Below are 27,167 nucleotides of genomic sequence, written 5' to 3'. Positions count from 1 at the left end.
TCATCAAAATACTTTTAAATTTATATGAAATTAATTTTGTTTGAAAGAAAAATAAACCATTCGATCTTTTACGGAACGTAACGGCAATCTTAGATTTTAGCGGTGACAGTAAGCGTGGGGAGTAGTTTCCCTTTACCAAAATGGCGAACATCGGTAACAAACTTGTTTTGAGGTTGGAAAATTGTCTATACCTGTGTATTATGCGCACCCACGATTCGGGGGTGGTCCCGGGGGTCAAAAAACTGCGCATTATACATGGGTATCTATGGTAAGCATGTTTCATGGATAAGCCGAGAGTCTTCATGTGGCTTATACCCATCTAAACACATAAAAAATAATCTTCAATCTATAAATGCCAGTCAAGACAGAAATTCCCACAGAAACAGGAAAATACATGCAAGTTTTCAAAACTTTAAATGTTGTAACACCCACAAACACTGGGTCTGTGTCATTAACATGCTAACACTAAATCTAGAATGTTTCTAATAAATTTACAATGCCCACTTTTTGCACTAGCAACAAACATATTGGAATATTCAAAACATGGAAATGGGAACAATATAAAACATGCAACTTGTCAACTGCCTCATTGTGAAACTATATAAATGTAAACTTCTACTGGATACAACTTACTTTAGGGGTACTGTCCTATGAAATGATCATTTAAAAATAAAGACAATTATGTAAATAAGAACCTTTTTTTTCTAATTTTCTATATTAAAGCTCTGCCTCTAGTTTTATTGGTGCAGACAAGATTACTTTTTTTGTCTTAAAATTTGTTGAGTTTAACACCACAGTGACACAACTAACTGTCATATGGTAACTTTCCAGCTTTTAGTGGAGGAGGAAGACACCTCTTGGCATTGCCAAAAACCACTGACCTTCCGTATTACATGTACATTGTGAGTTTAATGTCAAAATCCACTAACTCATATACCAACAAAAGTTTGGCCAAAACCACTTTGGTGCCCAAGAAATTTTAATATTAGCACAGTATAACATCTTTGCTCAAATAGTTATAGGAATATATTTCTTAACAAAGGTAACAAGGATGTACTTTTATGAACTCTTCCCACTGAGAAAGCCTTGAACCAATGAAAAGCTACCAATATCTATTATTTTATACCTGTCCAACTTTCAAAGCCTCTAACACTCTCTCATCTTTCTCCATGGAGTGTGCCCGAAGTAAAACATTCCAAGCAGCTGTTCTTATACCCTCCCTGTTTTTGTTGTTGGCGAGACACCGGCAAATCTTCACCATAGACTGTACAGCACCAAATCTAATACGCCAACTCCAATCATTGGGACCTGCAGAATCGTAGAAAGGGCACAAGGCATTCAGCTTGGTTTTTCTGGGTAAATGATGTTACACCTTCACTTCCAGTTAAGCAAACATGCAAACGACTTTAATATATATACTATATAACAGAAAGCCATCGTAAATCATCTCGAAATTTAATCAATAATTTTTTTTTAAGTCTTCTATTTTGCCTTCAAAATGTACTATAAACATAAGAACGGCAAAATTAATTCAGCATACATGTAAGCATTTGTGATGAAGGAACATAGATGCAAATTTCTGTATACATTGTATTATTTTCATCATTCAGGTAACTCTGATAATCTCTTTTCAAAGTAGTTTTACTAGTCCATGTGTACACCTGACCATCAATATTTGTTAGGACAAAATGCTAGACAAAACATATAATTTGCTTTGAAGATTTGAATAATGGCTACATTTAATTAGCTGTCAGGCACATCTGCAATGTTTTTATCCAACTGACTCTTAAAGGAAGATCATGATCTTTTAATTAGTAAGACTGGCATACACCTCAATTAACTATGCTGACAAAATAACCATGTTCAGGAAGAAGAAGGGCTCACTTGAGCAATTCAGAATGGTTCCCAGGTGATTCCCTTATATTTTCCTAACCCTGAAATACCCAAGTATTTTGCTCATACCTTGCACCCCTGAGTGAGAGTTGTTTTACAGTATATAAATATCACCAAATATTTACCACCATCCCTAGATTCATTGACAGCCTTAAAGAAAGCCAAGTCCAGTAACCCTGCACTGTGTAGCGGTAGATTATTGTAGCCCCTCTTGAAAGGGTCGGCAACATCTTGGTTTGAGCCCATCAATGCCAATTTCTGTATCTCTGCATTTCCTCCATGTAGACAAATCTCTGCTAACACATCAGTGTAGGTGATGGCCACTTCCCAATGCCAACCATTGATACCTGGCATCTCAGGACTCTATCAAGAAATTAGGACAATAGAAGTAATAATACTGTGGAATCATTAATTTTTTTATCTTTAGACATTCATTTCAAATGTACAAAATTCTTACCAATTTCACTTTACTTATAATTAAAAATTAATTGTGCCTGTAGAGCTACATTCATAAAAGTGATGCAGTAACAGGTTTGTCAAGTGGTTTGTTAAAAAAACACTTCCATTTCTAAGTGGTAGTAGACATTTACACTGTTTTTAGCTACACAAGTGCTAAGTGTGTACTATTTTAAACCTAAAGATACATTTAAGCTTGTAAATTTTATGTTTTAATAACCTATATGTAGTAACTGTTCATATTTCAAATACAAATTTTGGGTCTAATATACCTTTAAGACTTCTTTGGGAAAATATGGTCACAGTATACCTGCCAGTATATGTGACACACATTTCTAAATGAAGGCTGATATTTTGTATATTGAACTCAAAAACATACTTTGTGTATACACCATGTATATACCAATAATGAGGTTTGAATGTTTATCAGTCTCATAATTTAATTTAAATGTAAACACAGGTATATTTATCCTTACTATAGCATTAGTGTATGTCTGTACTGTGCTAGCATCAGAGGCCCTGCCACTGGGTAAAGCTGTACCAGCTTCAGCCTGGTATCCAGTTCCTGGAGGGTACATACTCTCCCCTGTTGCAGCAGTGGTACGTGAGCCCTGGGTCATTGCTCGTGTCCTATAAAATAAAGCACAATATAGCATACCTTGAAAATTTTATGCAAAAATGGCCATACACGGATGAATTTCATTTGTATGCAAAAACAAGCTGGAATAGCTTACAAAAACAGATCTATACACTGGCCACTGAAAGTGATAATGGACCAATACCAATCAATCAAGGCCTAATTTAAAAGAAAGGTGTGTATATTCCCAATTGCCCAATTGACATTAAACCCATTAAATTCACAATGATTCTACAATCAATCTGAAACACAGTACTGAAATACCCGCACTGTTAGTTAGAGAACTCAGGCACATGCCAACCCTTTACTTTACACTTTAGCAAATGAAATACACTAATCAATGAAAACTTCTATTGAAGAAACATGAATAAAATAACTAATTACCCAGGTGTAGATTTTGGAGATGTTCTTCTTACAGGTGACTTTGATTCCTCATCTTTCAGAGGAACACCAGTGTCAAACGATACCTCTCGTTTTAACAATGTTGCACCAGTCGGAGAAACCTCTTCTCTGCAAAGATAACAAGAGCTGTCTGATGACAGCACGCTCAACTATTCGAAGAATTGATTGAAGAATGGGGTCAAAATATTTCCACGGATATCCAGACAAAAGAAATAAATAGATTAGACAAACAGGGTTCCTGTATTACTTTGATTTCGATAAGTCTTGCACTAAATGGCAATATATGAGCCAATTTCAAAGTCCAAAAAGGGCCATAATTCAGCCAAAATAGTTATGTACTCTTGCCTACAGATGGAAATCATAATGATAAACAAGTGTTCAAAGTTTAAAAGCCATATGTCAAATAGTTTTGACAAAACATGAACTTGTATGAAAACAACCAATTTCAAAGTCCAAGAAGGGCCATAATTCAGCCAAAATAGATGACAAAGTTATGTTCTCTTTCCTACAGATAGAGACTATTATACTAAACAAGTGATAAAAGTTTAAAAGCCATATGTCAAACACTTTACAAAAAATATGAACTGGTACGAAAAACTTAACCAAGATTTCTAAGTCAAAAGGGGCCATAATTCAGCCAAAATCTTTGATGGAGTTATGTACTCTAGTCTATAACTGGACATGGTGATGGTAAACAGGTGTTGAAAGTTTCAAAGCTTTATCTCAAAAGACTTTTTCTAAATATGAACTGGTACGAAAAACTTAACCAAGATTTCTAGGTCGAAAGGGGCCATAATTCAGCCAAAATCCCTGATGGAGTTATGTACTCTTGCCTATAACTGGCCATGGTGATGGTAAACAAGTGCTGAAAGTTTCAAAGCTTTATCTTAAAAGACTTTGTCTACTAGACAATGCCACATACCAAATATCTAAGCTCTGGGTCTTCAGGTTTCAGAAAAGAAGATTTTTGAAATTTACAATATAGTCATATAGGGAAAATAAGCCCCGCTCCCTAGTGGCCATGTTTCTTAACGAAATAGAATTTTGGTAGAAAGTCACCTCGAGATCATTTCTACAAAATATTTTTGAAATCCGGCTAACTGTTTCTGAGAAGAAGATTTTTAAAGATTTTCCTTTTACAGTTCTGAATGGATATTAATTATTTGGGCAAAATTGGAAGGGGGTCACCCATGGATCATTCCTATTAAGTTTGGTGTAAATCTGCCCAGTAGTTTTGATTTGAAGAAGAAGAGTGTCTTAGAAAAGGTTGATGGATGCACGACGAACAACACATGATGGACATCAAGCAGTCACAAAATCTCACCTTGAGCTAAAAAAAAACAACTGAATTTTTTACTCCAATTTTTTACCTTGACCTTTGAGCTAGGATCTGAATGTTGCACATGACAAATCATCTTATTATGGGAAACATTTGTGCCAAGTAACAATAAAATCCCTTCACAGTTAGGTTATGGACCACAAAAAATAAACCTTAATGAATACTGGTCCTAAAGTCATTTGCATGGCATCTTATTTCTCTTATTCCCAATAGTCATTTTATTCTGCTAGTTTAAATTAAACCCACATACACAGACATCTTCTTCCGATGAGGCAGGTAGAGGATTATAAAGACATTGGTCAAATTAACCTTCATGATAAAAGACTACTTTATCCGACAATCTCAAAACTGTTCCTACTAGACTAGGTTAATGGTTGATATTTCATGAACAAAATTTCTTTTCTCAGAAGTATTTCTACTAGACAAACCTAATGGAGGTTTCATGAGGATAACTTTGTCATCACAGGCTATCAAAACTATACCTACAACACAACCTCAATGGAGATTTCACAGGGATAACTTTGTCATTACAGGCTATCAAAACTATACCTACAACACAACCTCAATGGAGATTTCACAGGGATAACTTTGTCATCACAGGATCTCAAACCCTTTCCTACAGGACCAGCTAAATAGTGGAGATTTCAAAATCATTTGAACATATTTCAAAAAGGGGAAATTCTTTATCAAAATGATAGACTCAATCATTCACTTAATATATTCACTGGTAAGGGATGCATAAGTTTATTTAAGTTGAGATAAATAAAATACTTTATCGAAGGATCTCATACCTGCTCCTTCTAGACTAGCTCAATAGTGGAGACTTCAGGAGGAAAAAAACAAGAGGATATGATAACTGTTCATAGCAGACTAATATAATGGTGGCAACTGCACTGGATTAAACACTTTAAACATCCAGAAAGCGAGAAAATTATTTAAAGACGGATGTTTTAAATAGAATATGTCATCTTATGAAGGCAGTTTCATACATCAATTAAGGAATTATAAGGCAAAATTGTTCATATTTGCAGGGGAGACATTTTTATTAATTTAATGATTTTGGTCATCTGTCACAATATACTCACAATATTTTATCATAACTCACATAAATTTTATCTAATGACATAATTTGTTCCTCAAATGATAATTTTGGCAATGGTACATTATGGCAAAAAGTGTTTATCGAATTGCAATCAAAGGAATTATCTGCCTAATTATTTTGTCTGAAGCTGTATATAGACTCTATATAAAAAATATCACCAAGGATTTAATGACTTACATTATATTTTCATCATCTTTCTTCACTGGTGATTGCATATATGGAGGAGAAGCCTCACTTGGGTCTGTATCCCTCAGGGATGGATCAACATCAGCACTCTTTGGTTTAGACTTCGATGATTCTGTTATAATACAGAAATTTACAAAATAAATGCTGACTCTATGGGAGACTTCATCATACATCAAATTACTTCTGCGTGACTTTACAGAGCAATCTATCTTCCTTTAATGCAACTCCTGGAGACTTAAGTGTGTGTCTCTGGTCCTAAATGTTTCCATGAATTCTACTGTGTATCATCTGTCTCAAAGAAATTATACCACCTCACATACACAATACAGATTTAAAACTATTTGTAGAGAAGTGCTGATTCTACAAAAATTGAAGTTTGGTAAGAAATACCTACTAACTAGGATTTACCTATGTTAAAACTTATTCTCAAACCTAACCATACCATTCCTTTTATATACAGAGCTAATATTCTACTATTCTTCAATGAAACACAAAGAAAGCACATGTTAATATCAATTAGATATCATAAAGATAGGTTATAGATCATTTATTCACCAGCTAATCAAGAAAGTGAATACAAAAACTCAACTCATTAAAAGATAAATAAGTGATCTATAACATATCTATAGTTTAACTAGAAGATTCTTTTGTGGAAAAGCACATGTCTCTCCCAAAAGCATAGTCATATGCAAGAAGTCAATAGGGGATAGGAACCAAAGTCAAAGTGACCCTGATGGTTGGCTTAGCAACTGAAATGCAATAGCAATCATCTAGGTCATCTATATGGAAATGGTTTTCAATGTTCTGGTCTCTGTGGTCTTGTGTGTGGGGAGACATACTACGTGTGTGTGGGGTGGGGGGGGGGGGGGTGTTAACGCCGTTTTCAACAGTATTTCAGTCATGTAATGGTGAGCACTTAATCTAAACAGTGTTCCTGGATTCTGTACCAGTACAAACCTGTTTTCCGCAAGTAACTGCCAACTTCCCCACATGAATCAGAGGCGGAGGATGAATGATTTCAGACCCAACAACTTTCATCAAATCGTCATGGAGAACATACGCCCCGCCCGAGGATCGATCTCACGACCCCGCGATCCATAGACCAACGCTCTCCCTATTGAGCTATGCGGGCGGGTTATCAAGTGTCAAGATTCTGGGTCAAGTGGTTCTCAAATTATAGATCTGAAACAGTTTTCATGACTCAGGGCCATTTGAGCTTGACCTTTGACCTATAAATCCTAAAATCAAGAAGGGTCATCTACTGTGCATGTTCAAACATCCTATGACGTTTCAAGGTTCTGGGTCAAGTTGTTCTCAAGTTATGGATCGGAAACTGTTTTCATGTTTCAGGGCCCTGTAAGCTTGACCTTTGACGTACTGACCCCAAAGTCATTACGAATCATCTGCTCAGTATGTTCGACAATCCTTTGAAGTTTTGGGTCAACTGGTTCTCAAGTTTTTGATAGGAATAGGCCTCTGTGACCTTGACCTTTAACAGACTGACCCCAAAAGCAATTGGGATCAACTACTCTATAAACCCTATCACCCTATGGTGTTTGAAGGTTCTAGTGAAATGGTTCTCAACTTACTGATCAGAAATGAATTGTGATGGACAGACGGATAGGGCAAAAACAGTAGCAACACCAATATTTTCCAACTGAATGAAATGTTTAATGGATTCATCAAAAGGGTACTGTGTTACCTGGAATAATATACAGATACACTAGTAAAAACATTGAAATTCTCTGACTGCTGATAGGATCTTTGGATTAGTTAAAATATAATCCAACCTAAGATTGCGTTACACTGTGTACAAGCAGGTACCTGTTGCAGAAGCAGTTTTATTTTTCTCTGAGTCACCTTCCTCACTTCTCTCGTAGATATCACTCAAAGTTGGTTTAGAGCTTGCTACACTGGCACGAGATTCCCTATCCTTGGGGGTTGACTCATCACTTGAATAACTGTAACTCTCTAGTAAAGAAGAAAAGTATTCTCTTTTAATATGAACAAACTGCACATACTGGCAGTTGAAATCATATGAGATGATATAAATACACTAAAAACAGAAAAAAATGAACATATTATTCTCTTACAGACTTGATGGAAGTTTAAAAGATTGTCTAATCAATATTGTTTTGTCAGCACATTGTGGACCATACCTGGATGACAATGGAAATTCAACTGATTCTCATGATAAGAAATTTTAATTCTTAATACATGTCTGATGTGCCTTAAAATTTTCCTAAATCAACCTGATGTTTACTGATTAATCACAAAAACAGGAGCTGTCGCAGGACAGCAATGCTCAGATATTCAACAGCTTTGTCAATTAAGAAAAACAGAATGAATGAATATAGAAGTCAATTAAGGGGTATAGATACGTAAAAAGGCAAAATAGTTATGGAACCTATGCAATGCAAGCCAGATCAATACAGTGAAAATTGTGTGAAGTTTTGATCCATACTGAGATATCCGCTTTTGTAACAAAAAAACTAAACCGAAAATGTTAAAAAAGGCAAAATTCTGTTTAAATGCAAAACCTTGTACACTGCAAGTCAGAACATCACAGCTAGCAAGTATGTGAAGTTTTAATCTATTTCCATTAGTGGGAAATGAGACACCAGTTTATATATATGTACAAAACATAACCAAACTGGGATGCTGATGTCAATGCATTGAGTGCAATAGCTCTACCTTTTCTTCCAATAATTGAAGCTAAAGATTTACAAATGATAAACAATGGAACAGTAATGACTATGATACTTGTTCAAATGTTTAATAAAGATTTTTCCCTTCACCCGTTAGTAATGGATCTGCAAATAAGGTCACCGTGACAGTGGATCTAACAATTTAAGTGACACTAAACACAATTAACTGGACATGACAGCTTTAGTTCAAATTTAGTTGGAGAAATAGTATGTTTTATGTTGTGTTTAATACAGTAGATTTTCTACAAATAATTTTTAGCCACTGTCAGTAAACCAAACCAGTGCACAAATGTATTGCACTCTGGTAAATCATCATACAGAACATAGGCCACATCTGGGACTCAAACATTTGATATACTTTACTGGAAATTGAGTGCCCATACCTATACATCTAACCTATTAGCAAAGTCATGACACAGTGCAGGACATAAATTTGCGTAAACTTTTCCTAAAATGTTTTGTTTTTGTCCATCTAAAAGTCTACCCCTGATGCCATGTGCGATATCTTAAACAGTTTCAACTTCACGCATATATAATCCACCATGTTTATCAAAGCATTAATCAGAAACTATACTGTATAAAATTTGTGTCAATCCCGCGGTTCACAGACAGCAATAAATTGAAAATAAAATCTACTTCTATGCTAACTATCGATTTGTAACATATAAAAGTTTATTTCTGCGTTCGAATAAATTCTGAATATTTGCCTTTTAAGTCGAGATATCTTTTTCTGCACTTTAATTTTGTGCAGTTTGTCATTTCAGAAATTCTAATTTCCGCAGTCTGTCCAAAAAAAAGGGAAGGCTAAGGAATCAGGAATAAACAAGTGTTTTAAAATGATGTAATCTGTAAAACCAGCAATTACCAAACAACCATATAAGGAAATGGTCTTAACAATATATTACACATTCAGATTTCCACATGTAAAATATAGCTTCAAGCTAAACTCAGGACAAATTATTATGGTATATATTTTTTAAAAATATGGTCAGACTTGCAAAGCAGCAGAAATTTATTCCTTGCAGAAATAACAAACTATACGAGCCGCGCCATGAGAAAACCAGCATAGTGTTTTCGCGCAGTCTGGTCAGGATCCATGCTGTTCACTTTCAAAGCATATTGGAATTAGAGAAGCTATTAGCGAACAGCATGGATCCTGACCAGACTGGGCAAATGCGCAGGCTGGTCTGGATCCATACTCAATATGTTGGTTTTCTCATTGCATGGCTCAATTATGGTAATACTGTATAAAAATATCTAACTGTTAGTTTCTAAGTCAGTCATTACACAGAATATACATGTACAAGTGTATGTACTAATGTGTTTAGAGGAAAGATTACATGTATTCTAGTACTCGTACCAAATCTTAAGATTTTCTTAGTTGTAGGACTTGCTGTAAATCAAGCAGGCAGTGTTAGATGATATTAAATGGATTGAATATGAACTGCTACACCATGTCTTTCCTTAATAAAGATTTCAATTTCTTGCATGCCAGACAGGATTGGAGAAAGTCGTCTTATATCCTGGGGTGTAAGATGACTCACATGCTGTAATTCATGAATGAATGCATAAATTCATTTGCCTCTATGACTAAAAAAGTGCTTAAAAGTAAAGCATTCGTTTTACTTTTATTGAGTCGGCTAAAGGCTGAAAGCCTTTTGACGAGTCCTTGCTGTTCAGCGATTCTCTAAATGGACCGAATAACACGTGAAGGGATGTAGTTCCATTAGATTTCTCAAATTTCAAACAGTTCACTGCATGAATGAAGTTAAGTTGTGTCAATTCCCTTTGCTATGACCAATATACGATGTAATCTGTCATATTTATAACTTGTAATTGTGCAATACTCGAATGTAACTCATTAAGCATAAATGTGCATTTTAAGAATTGCGCAGGCTCACAAAGCTTGCGTAACATCCAGAGAAAGACAAAAAATAGTTCCACAGGGCTCCAGATAAGATGCGTATTAGCGTAAATTACTTATAGAAATAATGCAAATACGCATGTCTAATAATTTCTAAGCGTATAAAAACGTATATATTATTACAGAAACGCACACAATGCTTTTTTAAAAACAAAATCTAAATCGTCTGGATGCGTTAGGTAACATAGCCGATCAGCCTTAATTCTCCCACATTGAACTTATACACGCATCGTATGATTTCTATAAACTTTGCGTGGGTTGAATTTTGCAGTCAGTAAACAGATAAATTATCGGAAGAAGAAGCTCTTACTGGTTTGTTTATAGTTATTACTGATATTAAAAATGATTTTAATTCTTATTTTTCGAGAAATAAACAAATCGGCGAAACATTAAATTGTATTTTCTTGTATTTTTTGAAATCGAAAGTAGATCGTCTATGTTTGGCTGCTTTCACGAAACGAAACAACTTTTTTATGAAAAGATTTAAATAAGAGTTAATTTAACCGTAAACTTCAATGTCAGATATTGCCAATTGCTGCTAAATGTCTCCGTATCATCACAATTTGTAAAATATATTGTTGAAAGTGTAATCGTATCCGGATATAATATTTTGGGTAAATATCGAGCTGTGTTATGAAATTTTAAGAAAAAAACTAAAAACAAACTGGTAGACTATACTGTCAGTACATCAATCATTAGCCGACTCAGGCCCTTCAGGCCTTTGATTTCTACTATCAACTAAATTGGCATGCAAGAAAAAGAACAAATATGGTTTACAAAACATTTATATGCATGTACTATGATAAAAACATATCAGAGTGACATGCCATTTCAATTCCAGAAAATATTATGGAGTATTTTCTCCAAAAGTATAAACAACTATGGAGATTGAGTTCTTAAACACACAAATAGATTTGTTGTATATCAAATTATCAAAAAAAAGCGATGCAAAAATAACAAAATCTACAGTGACCGTTATCTATAAATTGCTTAGAGTCATCAATAGAAAATCAAACTTTCTACAATAATTTAAATTTATGTGATAAACTGCTTTAAAATTATACCATACTGCATTATGAAAGTTAAACAAGTAAACATTAAAGAACTTGTAATGTGTTCCCATCACCAATTAAGGCTACCTACCCGATGAACTCTGCTTCAGTTTTTGTTCTATAAAAATGACAAACAGCTTTTGTTATAAAGGATTTTTGAAGGAAAATAAACAATTCCTTTGGACAATTTGTAACAGGTTTGAATATGAACGTTTATCTTTGTTTTACCAATACAGTCAAACTTCGTTAACTCGAATAATTTGTACATCACCCTTCTCTCGAACTTGTTGGCAGGTCCTGGAAAAATCCCTATATAATAAATTTTGTTTGATGGCTCAAAAAACCAATCACTCGAACAATTTGTGCTGGTCCCGTCCAGTTCGACTTAACAAAGTTCGACTGTATATGCCCTATTTTCAACATGTATACACAAAGAAGTCTTTACCATTAAAATAAATAAATATACTAGCATGTTCTACAGTAAATTTCCAACTGACTAAATTCAAGAACAAAAAACAACATTGCCAATTAAAGCAAATAATTATATTTATGAAATAAAATTATATTTGAAGCAACATAAGTATTTTGATATATTTCTAAATTTCTAGCAAACAAATAGGGAGACAATGATATCTAGCAACACTTAATCTGTTTTCTCCAGTTACTAAAAATGAAGGCTCACCTGAACTTTCAGACCTGCTGGATGTAGGTGGTGATTTCACCTTATCCCCTGGTCTGTACCCTCGAGCAAGATTATGAAGGGCCCTCATGGCCATGAGGCTGGACTTGGAGGCCTCAGCCAAAATCTGTAGAGCTATCATACTGTCTACCCTGTAACAGCAAATTATGAAATTGAAACAGAAAAAAAATCAGGGTTTTTTTTTAATAATAAAAGTCTAATATCATATTTATCTATTAAAACATCCAACATTCTAATAAGAGGAACAAAACAAAAGTTTGTTGGAAACAAGAGGACCATGATTGTCCTGAATCGCTCACCTCTTCCCACATGACCCAGTTTTGAGTATGACGTCGTTTTTTCTATTATTTGACATAGTGACCTAGTTTTTGAGCTCATGTGACCCAGTTTTGAACTTGACCTAGATATTATCAAGATAAAATTCTGACCAATTTTCTTGAAGATCCATTGAAAAATATGGTCTCTAGAGAGGTCACAAGGTTTTTCTATTATTTGACCTATTGACCTAGTTTTCAAAGGTACGTGACCCTGTTTTGAACTTTAACTAGATATCTTCAAGGTGAACATTCTCACTAATTTTCATGAAGATCTCATGAAAAATATGGCCTCTAGAGAGGTCACAAGGTTTTTCTACTTTGATACCTACTGGCCTAGTTTTTGACCGCACGTGACCCAGTTTCAAAACTGACCTAGATATCATCAAGGTGAACATTCAGATCAATTTTCATGAAGATCCATTGAAAAATATGGCCTCTAGAGAGGTAAAAAGATTTTAATAATTTTAGACCTACTGACCTAGTTCTTGACCGCAGTTGACCCAGTTTCAAACTTGACCTAGATATCATCAAGATGGACAATCAGACCAACTTTCATACAGATCCCATGAAAAGTATGGCCTCTAGAGAGGTCACAAGGTTATTTTATTATTTGACCTACTGACCTAGTGTTTTAAGGCATGTGACCTAGTTTCAAACTTGATTTAGATATCATCAAGGTGAACATTCTGACCAATTTTTATGGAGATCCATTCACAAGTATGGCCTCTAGAGAGGTCACAAGGTTTTTCTATTTTTAGACCTACTGACGTAGTTTTTGACCGCACATGACCCTGTTTTGAACTTGACCTAGATATCATCAAGATGAACATTCAGACCAACTTTCATACAGATCCCATGAAAAATATGGCCTTAAGAGAGGTCACAAGGTTTTACTATTATTTGACCTACTGACCTAGTTTTTGAGAGCACGTGACCTACTTTCGAACTTGACCTAGATATCGTCAAAATGAACACTCAGACCAATTTTCATACAGATCCCATGAAAAATATGGCCTCTAGAGAGGTCATAAGGTTTTTCTATTATTTGACCTACTGACCTAGTTTTTGACAGCATGTGACCCACTTTTGAACTTGACCTAGATATCATCAAGGTGAACATTCTGACCAATTTTCATGAAGATCTCATGAAATATATGGCCTCTAGAGAGGTCACAAGGTTTTTCTATTTTTAGATCTACTGACCTAGTTTTTGACCGCATGTGACCCAGTTTCGAACTTGACCTAGATATCATCAAGATGAACATTCAGACCAATTTTCATACAGATCCCATAAAAAATATGGCCTTTAGAGAGGTCACAAGGTTTTTCTATTATCTGACCTACTGACCTAGTTTTTGATGGCACGTGACCCACTTTCGAACTTGACTTAGATATCATCAAGGTGAACGTTCTGACCAATTTTCATGAAGATCTTGTGAAATATATGGCCTCTAGAGAGGTCACAAGGTTTTTCTATTTTTAGACCTACTGACCTAGTTATTAAAGGCACATGACCCAGTTTCGAACCTGACCTAGATATCATCAAGGTGAACATTCTAACTAATTTTCATGAAGATCTTGTGAAATATATGGCCTCTAGAGAGGTCACAAGGTTTTTCTATTTTTAGACCTACTGACCTAATTTTTGAAGGCACGTGACCCAGTTTCAAACCTGACCTAGATATCATCAAGATGAACATTCTGACCAACTTTCATAAAGATCCTGTGAAAAATGTGACCTCTAGAGTGGTCACAAGCAAAAGTTTACGGACGCACGCACGGACGACGGACACCGCGCTATCACAAAAGCTCACCTTGTCACTTTGTGACAGGTGAGCTAACAAGAGCTGTCCGTAAGACAGCCAAGCTCGACTATTCGAAATATTGTCACAGAAGCAGGAAATTATTACCCAAAATGTTAAATATCAAAAGATATTTAAGTTCGAAACGGGACATAATTTGACCAAAATGCATATCAGAGTTATGGGACTTGATGCTATCAACTAGTTTAATAACCCCGAAGAAACATGTTAAGTTTCAATTCCATATCTGCATTAGTTTTGGAGATAGTAACTTGCATGTTAAACTTTAACCAGAATTTTCTAAGTCCAAAAGGGGGCATAATTTGCTCAAAATACATGTTAAGAGTTATGGAACTTGACCCAGTGAGGTTGGTAACTGACCTAGAAAAAGAATAAATAAGTTTCAAAGCTATATGCCTTTTGGTAATAGCTGTATGTACTTGCACGCAAAACTTTAACCAGGATTTTCTAAGTCCAAAAGGGGGCTTAATTTGCCCAAAATACATGTCAGAGTTATGGGACTTGATTCTATCAACTAGTTTTATAACCCCGAAGACACATGTGAAGTTTCAATTTAATATCTGCATTAGTTTTGGAGATAGTAACTTGCATGTAAAACTTTAACCAGGATTTTCTTAGTCCAAAAGGGGGCATAATTTGCTCAAAATACATGTCAGAGTTATGGGACTTGGCCCAGTGAGGTAGGTAATTGATCTAGAAAAAGAAAAAATAAGTTTCAAATCAATATGCCTTTTAGTAATAGCTGTATGTACTTGCATGCAAAACTTTAACCAGAATTTTCTAAGTCCAAAAGGGGGCATAATTTGGCCAAAATACATGTCAGAGTTATGGGACTTGACCCAGTGAGGTAGGTAATTGATCTAGAAAAAGAAAAAATAAGTTTCAAATCAATATGCCTTTTAGTAATAGCTGTATGTACTTGCACGCAAAACTTTAACCAAAATTTTCTAAGTACAAAAGGGGGCATAATTTGGCCAAAATGAAGGTCAGAGTTATGGGACTTGGTGCTATCAACTAGTTTTATAACCCCGAAGACACATGTGAAGTTTCAATTCAATATCTGCATTAGTTTTGGAGATAGTAACTTGCATGTAAAACTTTAACCAGAATTTTCTAAGTCCAAAAGGGGGCATAATTTGCTCAAAATACATGTTAGAGTTATGGAACTTGACCCAGTGAGGTTGGTAATTGACCTAGAAAAAGAATAAATAAGTTTCAAAGCTATATGCCTTTAAATGATAGCTGTATGTACTTGCATGCAAAAACTTAACCAAGGTGTGACGCCGACGCCGACGCCAGGGTGAGTAGAATAGCTAGACTATTCTTCGAATAGTCGAGCTAAAAATGATAAGTTTGAAATTGTTCGAAATCAATTTAGATAATATCAAAAAAGTCAAGGTGCATTACTTGGGTTACATCTAGAAACATCGGTGCTTTTGCGCCAGTAATTCAACTTCAGCTTTAAGTACTTCATTTAAACTGCATGACAATATTAAGATATGAGTAAGAAAGTATGGCAGAAGAAATCAGGTTTTGCAGCCAGAGATACAATATCTTACCAGCTTTCATTTACAAGCCCCATACCACAATGACTGAGGGCTTTCAGAGCCTCTGTGAGACCCCCACTGAGATGGTTAGTACATCGCCACACATCCAGGGCGTGCCATAGAGTGGGGCTGAGGTCATGAACACTGCTGCTGATTGCCACACTGTGAGCGGTGTGGGTTGTCATGTCTTTGGAATGGATGGTTCTTTTGCCAGTATCTGTACTTCTCTTTAAACAATATAGAGCAGTATAGAAGATATGCAGCACATAATATAATGTATAATTTCATATTATATTACATTAACAAGAGGGTCATGATGACCCTGGATCGCTCACCTGAGTAATATGAGCTACATGTTTCAAATGTCAAACTGATGATAAAATATTAAGAAAGTCAGTAGGTCACATTCATGGTCAATGAAATTCAGTTTTACGATTTGTGTGCAAAACTGTGTATGTCATCAAAATTTCAAGGCTGTATCTTAAAAAAAAAAAAAGTAGGTCAGTAGGTCAAGGTCACAGTCAAGTGACATCATATTACTTGGGGTCATCAGGTAATTATAATTAAATAGTCTTGGAAATAGGATCAGATGATTTTTTAAGTATTTTTCCTATATAACTCACATAATAACTAAGTGACCCCAGGGCAGGGCCTCTTTTAACCCCAGGGGCATAACTGAATAATTTTTGTAGAGGACTACTAGACAATGCATCATACCAAATATCAAAAGCCTAGGTTGTATGGTTTCTGACGAGAAGATTTTTAAAGCTTTTTCCTATATAAGTCTATATAAAACTTGGGACCCCCAGGACAGGGCCTCTTTTCACCCAAGGGGTACAATTTGAACAATTTTGGTTGAGGACCAGGCCCTTCCCCAGCCGCATAAGGCGCCGCGCTACCGCGGCGCTTAAAACACGAAATACAGCTTCCCACAGCGCTTAAATATCCCGCGCGGTGCCTCAATTATTAGCGCGGCGTCTTAAATCAGTAAGCGATTTCATCCCCGTGAGGTACCTCATGTGTAGTGTATATGTAATTTCCCTGTTGACATGCCTCGACGATTTTTTTGATCAGCAAATTACGTCACGGCGAGTGCACACAGGTAATGAGAATCAATGAAGTGTTAAAATTAATTGATAAATAGAATGGAACTTGCGTAAGCGGCCAGCTGATTACCAAGCACGTGAAAAGTGCCCTAGATTTCTTCGCGCAAAATTTAAATAAGACCGTTGTTTAGTATAATAACAAGTATATATCAATGCAGTTTGATTCGACTGTAATTTAAATTAGAAAATGCACAAATTTTAATGAATATCGAAAGTAAAAGTACGTTTAGAATGTCCGTTCACGAGTCCTTATTACTCCCGATGTCGTATGCAATTTTTCCATATTTCCTTCAAAAAAAGCTGACGGTGTATTTTTTAGGATGAGAAACATCAAAATTTGAGGAACTATCTCTGGTTTACCCTAGTAGGTCATGTAACTGAGTAAAAACTACTTTCAGACAACATTCCGAAAGTGTACCAGTATCCGGATAGTATAATTTGGATATGCGTTTTAGTAAACTTTAACCTGACTGTAATAGCACTTTTCTGTTAATGAAATATTGATGAAAGACCTGATCAATACAACATGACTTTTGATAATTATTAGTTTACAATGTGACCTGAAACAGGCCTTTAACTATGTTGTTTACAACATGATCTTGGTTTCAGGATTAAGCTAATATATTAAGGCCCTCCACTATTTCATATTCATATGAATAAGTTGACATTCTTGGTGACATTTTTTAAGAGAAAGGCTTGAATGGTTTAACCTAAACTATAAAGTAAGTAAAAAGCCTTTGTAAACTTTGTTACTGGTTTTGGGAAGATTTACCGCTTAAATTTATTCTGTGACATTTCCTTTAAGTGTGCAATAAAGATAAATGAAATACATATTAACTATAGACATCTAGAAATGCAACTACTGCTATGATAACTTTCAGGTCGAAAAGAGCACCCTGCCCCTTTTGGACAGCACCCTGTCCTTTTTGAGCTCTAGAAATAACACTATATGATATATTGATGGTTATATCATTATGTGAAAATGTAGAAGTAATGAAATACATGCTGTTGTGTTTTTTTGCTTATGGTATACTTAAAAAAGCACCATTTGGGTTAGATTTTAAAAAAAAAACGAACACGGGAGGGGATACCCCTCCCGCACCCACCCCTTATTCCGCCATACAGACTTTACCCCAGCGCCTTAGAAAATTTCTGGGGAAGGGCCTGAGGACCATAAGACAATGCTACAAACCAACTATCAAAGGTCTAAGTGTTGTGGTTTCAGACAAGAAGACTTTTAAACTTTTTTTCCTATATAAGTCTATGTAAAACTAGTGATCCCCGGGGCGGGGCCATATTTGACCCTAGGGGGATAATTTGAACAATTTTGGTAGAGGACCACTAGATGATGGTACATACCACATATCAAAGCCCTAGGCCATGTGGTTTTGTACAAGAAGATTTTCAAAGTTTTCCCTATATAAGTCTATATAAACCATGTGACCCCAGGGGCGGGGCCATATTTGACCCTAGGGAGATAATTTGAATAATTTTGGTAGAGGACCATTAGATGATGCTACACACCAGATATCAAAGTCCTAGGCCCTGTGGTTTTGGACAAGAAGATTTTTTAAGTTTTCCCTTTCGGTTGCCATGGCAACCAGAGTTCTGCATGGAATTCAATTCTTTGAAAAATTTTGGAAGGGGGCCACCCAAGGATCATTTCTGTGAAGTTTGGTATAATTCTGCCCAGTGGTTTTCAAGAAAAAGATTTTTTTAGGAAATGTTGACGGACGGACGACGCACGACAGACACTGAGCGGTCACAAAAGCTCACCATGAGCCTTTGGCTCAGGTGAGCTAAAAACATGTAATGTGTTAATCACAACAGGTATGTGAAACATTATAAGACTATCTTTAACAGTCAACCTAATATTATTAATAAAAAATGTGTAACATATTTCTTATAAAATGTACATTACTCATACTGTGGACCTTATTTTATAACAAGTAAAATTATTTCGTAATATAAAAACAGAGGAAAAGTGAGTAAGCTGGATTTTATGGTGAATCAACACAAAAACATCACATGTATTCAATGGAATATGGTAAATTTCAGCTTCAATGTGATCATTTTACAAGAAATCACACCACAATATTTCAACAATTAAACAGTTATTTGTTTGAATATCAATAAATGTGTAAGATCAGATTACCAAAAAATTCAAAAGCATACAATGTTGATTTATTAATTTATATATGTTTATTTCAATATTTTGGTCTGAAAATGTTGTTATAGAATCTGGGAATAAAATATTAACAAAATTTTAGACAAGCTTTTCTTGCCTACCTAGCAGGGAAAGTAAACATATGTCCAATCACGCCAGGGACAGATATTCCTGTCTTTCACTAGGGAAAAACCTTATCTAAAATAGCATTTTGAACATGATAGGCAAGATTTAGAAAAATGATCTTACATGTCTGCCAGAGTAAAACAGCTTTCTTCCCATCCCTCTGGACAACTTGGATAAAAAACCTCGGTTTTTCATTCCATACTGTCCCTCAGGTAGAAAACAAGAGCTGTCACAGGAGACAGCACGCTCGACTATTTCGATGCTGGATAGTGAAACTGGGCACATCTGAGGAAAATAGAGCTGTCACTGGAGTGTTTAATGACTCCAATTGTTGATGAAGATATTGCACAATAGCCTGAGTCTATGTCAAAAATATCAACTTAAAGTAATAAGAGAGGTAAAGATAAAATGTATCAAAACACTATATAAGTATATCCTTAGCAAAATGGGGCATAATTCATTAAATATTGGTGCCAGAGTTATGCACCTTGTGTCATATGGTGTGGGTGGTGATGCTGAAGAACTATTTTAAGTTTGAATCAAATCCATTCAGTAATAACAGAGACAGAGTGAAAGTGCATCAAAACTTTAACCTAAAATTCTAAGTAAAAAGTGGAAATAATTCATGAAAAATTGGTCCCAGAGTTAGGCACCTTGCGTCATATGGTGTGGGTAATGATGTTGAACAATTGTTTAAGTTTGAATCAGATCCATTCAGTAACAACAGAGAAAGAGTGAAAGTGCATATAACTTTAACCTGAAATTCTAAGTAAAAAGGGGAATAATTCATGAAAAATTGTGCCAGAGTTATGCATCTTGTGTCCTATGATGTGGGTGATGATGCTGAACAACTATTTTAAGTTTGAATCAAATCCATTCAGTAATAACAGAGGTAGAGTGAAAGTGCACCAAAACTTTAACCTGAAATTCTAAGTAAAAACGGGGAATAATTCATGGAAAAATGGTGCCAGAGTTATGCACCTTGTGTCATATGATGTGGGTGATGATGCTGAACAACTATTTTAAGTTTGAATCAAAGCCATTCAGTAATAACAGAGATAGAGTGAAAGTGCATCAAAACTTTAACCTGAAAATCTAAGTGAAAAGAGGGGATAACTCATGAAATATTGGTGCCAGAGTTATGGCCCTTATGTCAGATGATGTGGATGATGATGAGGAATAAGTATTTCAAGTCTGAATCAAATCCATCAAGTAATTACAGAAATAAGTTGAAAAAAGAGAAAGTGTAAAAAAACTTTAACCAAGGTGGGGACTCGGAAAGACGCCGACGCCGGGGGGAGTAGGATAGCTCTCCTTATACTTCGTATAGTCAAGCTAAAAACCCGTCTTAAACAGGCAAGCATGTAAAATCCTTATAGAATAGATTTAAGCAATAGCTTGATTATACATACAGCACTAGGTCTACTGAGAGCAGATTTCCTGATGTTATCACCCTCCTTGATATCTCCAGGTTCAAGCTGTGTATCTGACATGATGATTTTACCAACAGTTATGATAAACCTCAGGGACAGAAGTGCATTTGGGTAGGGGCTGTATGCTTCCTGGCATTCCTGTAAACCTGAAACACACACCTTCATAATTATCTACCTATAAAACAACAAGTTACATGTAGAAACAATTTAAGAAGTAACTAGAAATAAGCATAATAATTATGTAACTTGTAATAGTGATTTTTCAAAAACAGTTATAAAACAAGCCTGTAACTGATGTCCAGCAACATTGGTCAGACAGCAATATTTTATAAAAAATATTCATCATTAGGTTCAATCATTTTAGACTGTGACAAAGGTATCAATACAATATAGGGATGTGTCAGAGTACAGTATGAGTTTGATACTGATTAAAAGTAAAAGCAGTGACTATGAAAATTATTTTGTCAAATCAGTCTAACAGCCCATGAAATATTTTGTTTTTTCTTGTTTGGTTTAGAGTCACAAGGACACAGTTCATATGGTGATTTTTTTTTCAAATTCTGACTGAAAAACAAGACCCCAGGTGCCCCTCCTTGCATTATTTCTGGTATGGTTGGGTACCTGGGTAGAACCAGGGACCTTCCATAAAAAAGCTGTATCAAATTCTACACCCCAAGCAAGGTTTTGAACTATCTTAGGTGAGGCTAGTGATTCAAAGTCAGCAAACTTAAACATTCTGACATTGAGGCCCTTTATTTTGAATATGGTTTTGATGATCAGGTATGTTACTGCAAGATTCTGTTCCTGCTGATATCAACAAAAGATACTGTGATGAGTTTACCATCAAGATATGTAAAAAGTCTGTTTTTAAACTCCTTCTGTCCTGATAGTTGTCCAGCCATGTGATGATAGAATAACCGTGAAAATACCAACTGACCCATCTGCAACAAAAGAAGGGATTTTCAAATGGTGCACAGTACAAATATATATTTTAGCAATAAATGTTCTCAACAAACTAAATGCGTCATATTTATTCATTCAAATTAATTTAATAACTTAATTATATACTGCTAAACAGGAGTGCATGGTATTACAAGAGCTAGAAAAGAAGATAGCAACTTGACTATTTCGATACTGGATAGTGAAATTGGGAACATCTGAGGAAGCCGGAGCTGTCATATTTACTAGAGTGTTTAATGACTCCGAGTAGGACAGCTCTCCATACTTTGTGTAGTCAAGCTAAAAAATACAGCAAGTATCATACTTATTATTATCAAATGAATCAATCTATTTGTAAAACAGCATGGACTCAAGAGATGAAAACTGAAATTATTTAAAAAAAGAAGTCAGCATCAAGAAGAAATTTCAACTTTTTGCAGAATCACAGAACAGTTATGAAATGATCAATTTGTAACAAATATTACCTTCAATAGTTTAATTTCACCAGTTCTGAGATATGGTTGGTGTACAGCATCTGTCCGTAACCAGTACAGCATCGTCTCGGCAAGGAAAAACAGAGCAGGGATATGGTACTTTTCTAGTGGAGACTGATCAAGGGAGATTATCAATACATCCAAACACTCTGTAATAAATAAATGGTGGACATATTGTACATCTTTTAAATAAGTAGCGCAGTATAAATCTACGATCAATTTTCCTTTTAAGTTAATTCACCATCCATTAACGATATGTACATTGTACTACCCTCACGACATACATATGCTAAACAAAATCCATCTGTTAACCACTTCTCAGGCATTTGGCTCCAATTTATTTTGTAGTATTAAGATTTCCTGACAATTTGTAGCTTTTGAAAAGAAGTATAAAACAGTCTATGGAAATTGCAACTACATATAACCAAAACATTATTTTTCAACTTATAAATAGCTTAAAAAGGAAAGAGGTTTTAAATACAGTGAACACTGCTTACTTCCAGAAGTTTTCCTTATATATTCTAAATCGCCTGAAACTCTTGATACCTCAAGCAGTTTGCTCATCTCCTAGCCATTTATTGCAATTGGTGTTTTTTCTATGGAGAGCAAGGAAACATTACCTTCTTGTATCTTGCCCCTACACTGTGCCAGCTGAGCCAGTTCTGTCCATGCCATTGGAAGATTTACATGTTTTCCCACTCCACCATCCTTTAAACCTGCTCTCCTCTGTAATATGTTTTAAATAATGATATTACAAGGTATGCTGTATAAAATGCTGAACAGAAAAATTTCAACATGTGCTCATTTTTGAAATTAAAGAAGAAACCTTTGAAAGCAAATAAAACTTCGTTTGAAATACTTTGAAACAAGATTAACTACTGAACATTGTTGTTACTTCTATTTACATTATTGATAAATTCCATTTCAGCAATCTTACAAATTATTTTCACATCTCTTTCATGTCTATATACTTGACAGTCAACAATCATGTTTTTGCATGTTACAACTTTAAGAGACATGCATGCAGATTTAAGTTGTTAAGCAGTTTTAGTCATCTGAGTGGTCATTGCATCCATTTTTTACTGAAAAATTTAACCACAATATTGAATATCATATGCACTAACAAGCATGGAAACAGATTTGTGTTAGTTACACTTTCTGTATCCCTTTCACAAAACATATGAAACATAATGTCAATCTCAAAATGGTATAAATTGGATTTGTTCTTCATCATACATTAGTAGCCCTTACATTTCTCACATGTCATCAAAGTATTTTCTTTTTCATTTCCACACTCAAAAATTTATTAAACACATAACAAACTGGGTTTAACTGAGAGACAGATATCAACCTTTGATCTTTCTAGCATCTTTTGAGCAGACTGCTCCAACTTCTCTTTCTCATCAAAGTCTTTAGCATTGTTGTACTCCTGCACAAAATCTTCAGATACCTCTAATGGATTTCTGAAAATAAAAAAATTGACAAACCCTGAAACATACTTGAAAGATTTTCATGATATCTCATAATTTTTACTACACATTGTCCAAAATGCTTTTTTTCCTGAAGTCAGGAAGCTGCTCTCACCTTTACATTTAGGGAATTTCAAATTTTGTCTTTGAAAAAGTTGCATTTGAACTAAAAATATGGCAATTCAATGCACATAGGCAGATTTTTATAGAAGGAAGAAAAGCTCTGTTCCATTGTAAAATTCTCAGTCTGTATGTGAACAAAGTCTGAATTAGTAGATCTCTTCGTAACTTTGTTTTGGTAAACAGTGGAAATTAGATTACATATCTCTTTCAACTGATACCCATAACATTCTTCAATAATACCCATAATATATCATTAAAATTATTCATTATAATACATAGTTTAAACAACTTATAATCTGTGTGTGTGTTTCTTTTTAATCAACTTTCTTTTTTACAGTGTGTGGACTTCCATTTTATTCAAAACTGTATATATCCCTACCAAAATCTTCTTTCTACCTAACTCTAGAGAATAAATGTTAAAAGTTATGTTCCACTGGATGTAGATGTAGACAGACAAAACTACGGGCATTGCAAACTTACCTCGTTGGTACAAGAACTTTCTGGCTTTTCAGTGTCTGTATGTAGGACTGTTTCAGTAGTCGCTCCTGTAACTCAAGTCTCTGTGTATGGGAAATAATCCCAAACTTGTGGACTATCGGGATTTTAGTGATAGGCATACTGCCCCTGTGCTAGCTGAGCTCTAGCTGCCTCACATATTTTGATCTTAAATAGAAAACAACACTTGTCATAGAGCATAGAGATCTACAATGTAAACTGTTGCAATATCCATGGTGAATTTTTGAAGTCATGTGCATTTTTCAGGCAAACTGACAGCCTCTTTCACACTACCAAACAAAAGAACTATCATTTTCAATGAAAGAGTTATGCTGAGGGATCATGAATGGAATTGCTAGCCATCAAACAGAACAAGTCCTCCACAATTTCAAGGACCTTCAGGCTGCCAGGATACACCACTATAATACATTGTAACACTTGAATAAGATTATATTACTCGATTCATGCAATATTTAAGATGAAATGCTGACTACAATTATTTGAATATTATTTTTGTTGTAGCACATGCTTTGTAGGTGTTACTACTTCCCATGCTAGTCAAAATAATTCGATGTTCAGATTGTTTTATATTTGTGACTGGCAACCTAAACATCAAAACTTTGAAGGACCAAAATAATGGAGGATGAATCACAGTACATAGTCATGTAAAGTTATTGGTTTTATCGCTTGCACATATACATGATAAACGTTAATCGTGAACATAGGATTAAACCACCAAAAACTTCGTAATTTGGATATTATTTGATCATTTTTACATAAATCAATGAGGAATTGAATCTCCTTTTGATACATGTATTAAAGTTTTATTTGAATTTATGGCCAGTTTCTGAAATAATCGGCATTTAAACCTATAGCATGTAAAGCATCGGCAGCGATGAAAATTTCATTGGAAATTGCTTCAACTATTTTGGTCTTTTCAAATGTCAAATTTGAAGCGAATGGGGATATTGCCCATATGAAAAAATTATCTCAGTATTTCCTAGGATCGCGTCAAATTAGTTGGACTACTTCTCATGCCAATACTAACCTAATCTTAAGGTCAGTCAAAAAAATTTGACAGTCAGATTGTTATACATTTGTGACAAGCAATCTAATGGAGGATAAATCACAGTACACAGTCATGTAAAGTTACCCTTATTAAATGGTCAAAAAGCTGTGAACATGCTGTGAACATGCTGCGAACATACCTATTCGCAGGATATTCGCTGCTACCGCGATCATGCCGCGTTTGGTTTGATACTAGTTCGCGGGATACTCGCAGGAAGACCAATGATCACGGCATGTTCGCGAGAAGAACTAAGAAGATTATAATCTTTTGGTAAACTGTTACTGAAGAGCTTTTATAAGAGCAGGTAATTGTAGATCAATTAATTTGTAACATTATCTGTAAGGTCACAGTATGAGTGTGAAAAGTTAATTACAACCAGATATTCTGGACATGTTTATAAGGAAATCTGTGTGCATTACAGACAGTTTTCATAAGTGATTCTTAGAGGCTGATAGGAATATATACTTTTTTGTGGTAATTAAGTCAGAAAATTTATCTTTAATATCTATACTCATATTATATCTCAGTAAACATTAATGAATTTTGAAAATGAAACAGATATGCTTAACCTTTTGCAGAGCTGTAACAGATTATCTAAAAAGAAATATAAAACTAGCTTATTTTGACAATTTCTAAGCTTCATAAGTCTGATAATTAACATGTAAAACAACGACAGATTTGTAGTGATACATATAACTTATCAGTGTGAAGAAAAACATTGGGATGAAATGAATACATGCACTCAGACAGTCACACTGTTATCTAAATGACAAGTAACAGTTAAAATTCATTAAAACTTTGTTTAAAATGCTCTAAATATGATATGAAAAAGTTCAGACATTGACAATTTGAATTTGTTACAACCTCAGTGTTCAAGTTTATTCAATAAATTTATATCCCTGATTCCTACTAATTTATTTGTTTTTGCACTTTTTCTGTACATGCTTTTTTGTACACAATTTCTGTAGAGATGGTTTTCAGCTAGTTCGCGGCATGTTAGCAGCAACTTGTTCACAGGATATTCGCAGCAACTAGTTTGCAGGATGATCGCAGCAACTTGTTCGCGGGAAGTTCACAGCTACTTGTTCGCGGGAAGTTCGCGGCAAAACTAATTTGCATGTGAAAAGTGAATACCAAACGAACATCCCGCAAACAGTTATACCAATTGTATCAAAAGTGTTCGCGGCATGTTCGCTGGATATACGTGGCATGATCGCAGTAAGTGTTCGTGGTAAACTATAATATTTCCGTAAGGGTATTGGTTTTATCACTGGCACATTGCTGTGTACATGCGGTAAACGTTCATCATGTACAGTAATAATTTGATTGTTTTTTAAATCCCGAATGTTAGAAAGAGAAATACTCGTAACCTTTTGTTAAAAGCTTAGCTTATGTCTAAAGTTATTTCTTAAATGAGTGCTAAAACAAATGAGAAGGCCAAAAACTTATCATCTCCCAATTCAGTGTCACTGCGAAATATGTGTTTAAGGGTGTTTACATATACGTAAATGTACATTTAAAGGTCTAAAACAGATAAATCCGCCTCAAGCGTTTTTGAAAGTTGGTTAATTATCACTTTAAAGCCTTACAGAAATAATTTCTTTTAGTTTCCATAGAATTTATGTATACTACGCACGCGCACTGACCACCGGAAACGGTG

The 27,167-nt window shown here is 35.0% G+C and overlaps 1 protein-coding gene across 3 annotated transcripts; it reads right to left on the bottom strand.

The window, feature by feature from the left end:
- Positions 1 to 262: 262 nt before the first annotated feature.
- LOC123556564 (uncharacterized) lies at positions 263 to 27,158 on the bottom strand. 3 transcript variants are annotated; one of them, XM_053542795.1, is made up of 18 exons: positions 27,097 to 27,158; positions 24,424 to 24,606; positions 23,703 to 23,814; positions 22,972 to 23,077; positions 22,343 to 22,500; positions 21,760 to 21,859; positions 20,898 to 21,064; positions 16,099 to 16,313; positions 12,382 to 12,530; positions 11,791 to 11,817; positions 10,084 to 10,116; positions 7,840 to 7,986; positions 6,007 to 6,127; positions 3,371 to 3,496; positions 2,826 to 2,979; positions 2,019 to 2,256; positions 1,127 to 1,308; positions 263 to 648 (listed from the first exon to the last, which is right to left on the bottom strand). In XM_053542795.1, the coding sequence occupies exons 2-18, from the start codon at positions 24,558 to 24,560 to the stop codon at positions 616 to 618; spliced, it is 2,205 nt and encodes a 734-aa protein (XP_053398770.1). In that variant the 5' UTR covers positions 24,561 to 24,606; positions 27,097 to 27,158; the 3' UTR covers positions 263 to 615. The 3 variants fall into 3 exon arrangements, with proteins under 3 accessions (XP_053398770.1, XP_053398772.1, XP_053398771.1); XM_053542796.1 differs by lacking the exon at positions 10,084 to 10,116 and having other exon boundaries at positions 271 to 648; XM_053542797.1 differs by lacking the exons at positions 10,084 to 10,116; positions 11,791 to 11,817 and having other exon boundaries at positions 268 to 648.
- Between the last annotated feature and the right edge of the window lie 9 nt (positions 27,159 to 27,167).

The sequence above is a fragment of the Mercenaria mercenaria genome, chromosome 5 (genome assembly GCF_021730395.1).
Source record: "Mercenaria mercenaria strain notata chromosome 5, MADL_Memer_1, whole genome shotgun sequence".
In the NCBI taxonomy this organism is placed as follows: domain Eukaryota; kingdom Metazoa; phylum Mollusca; class Bivalvia; order Venerida; family Veneridae; genus Mercenaria; species Mercenaria mercenaria.
This window is presented reverse-complemented; position numbering and strand designations above follow the sequence as displayed.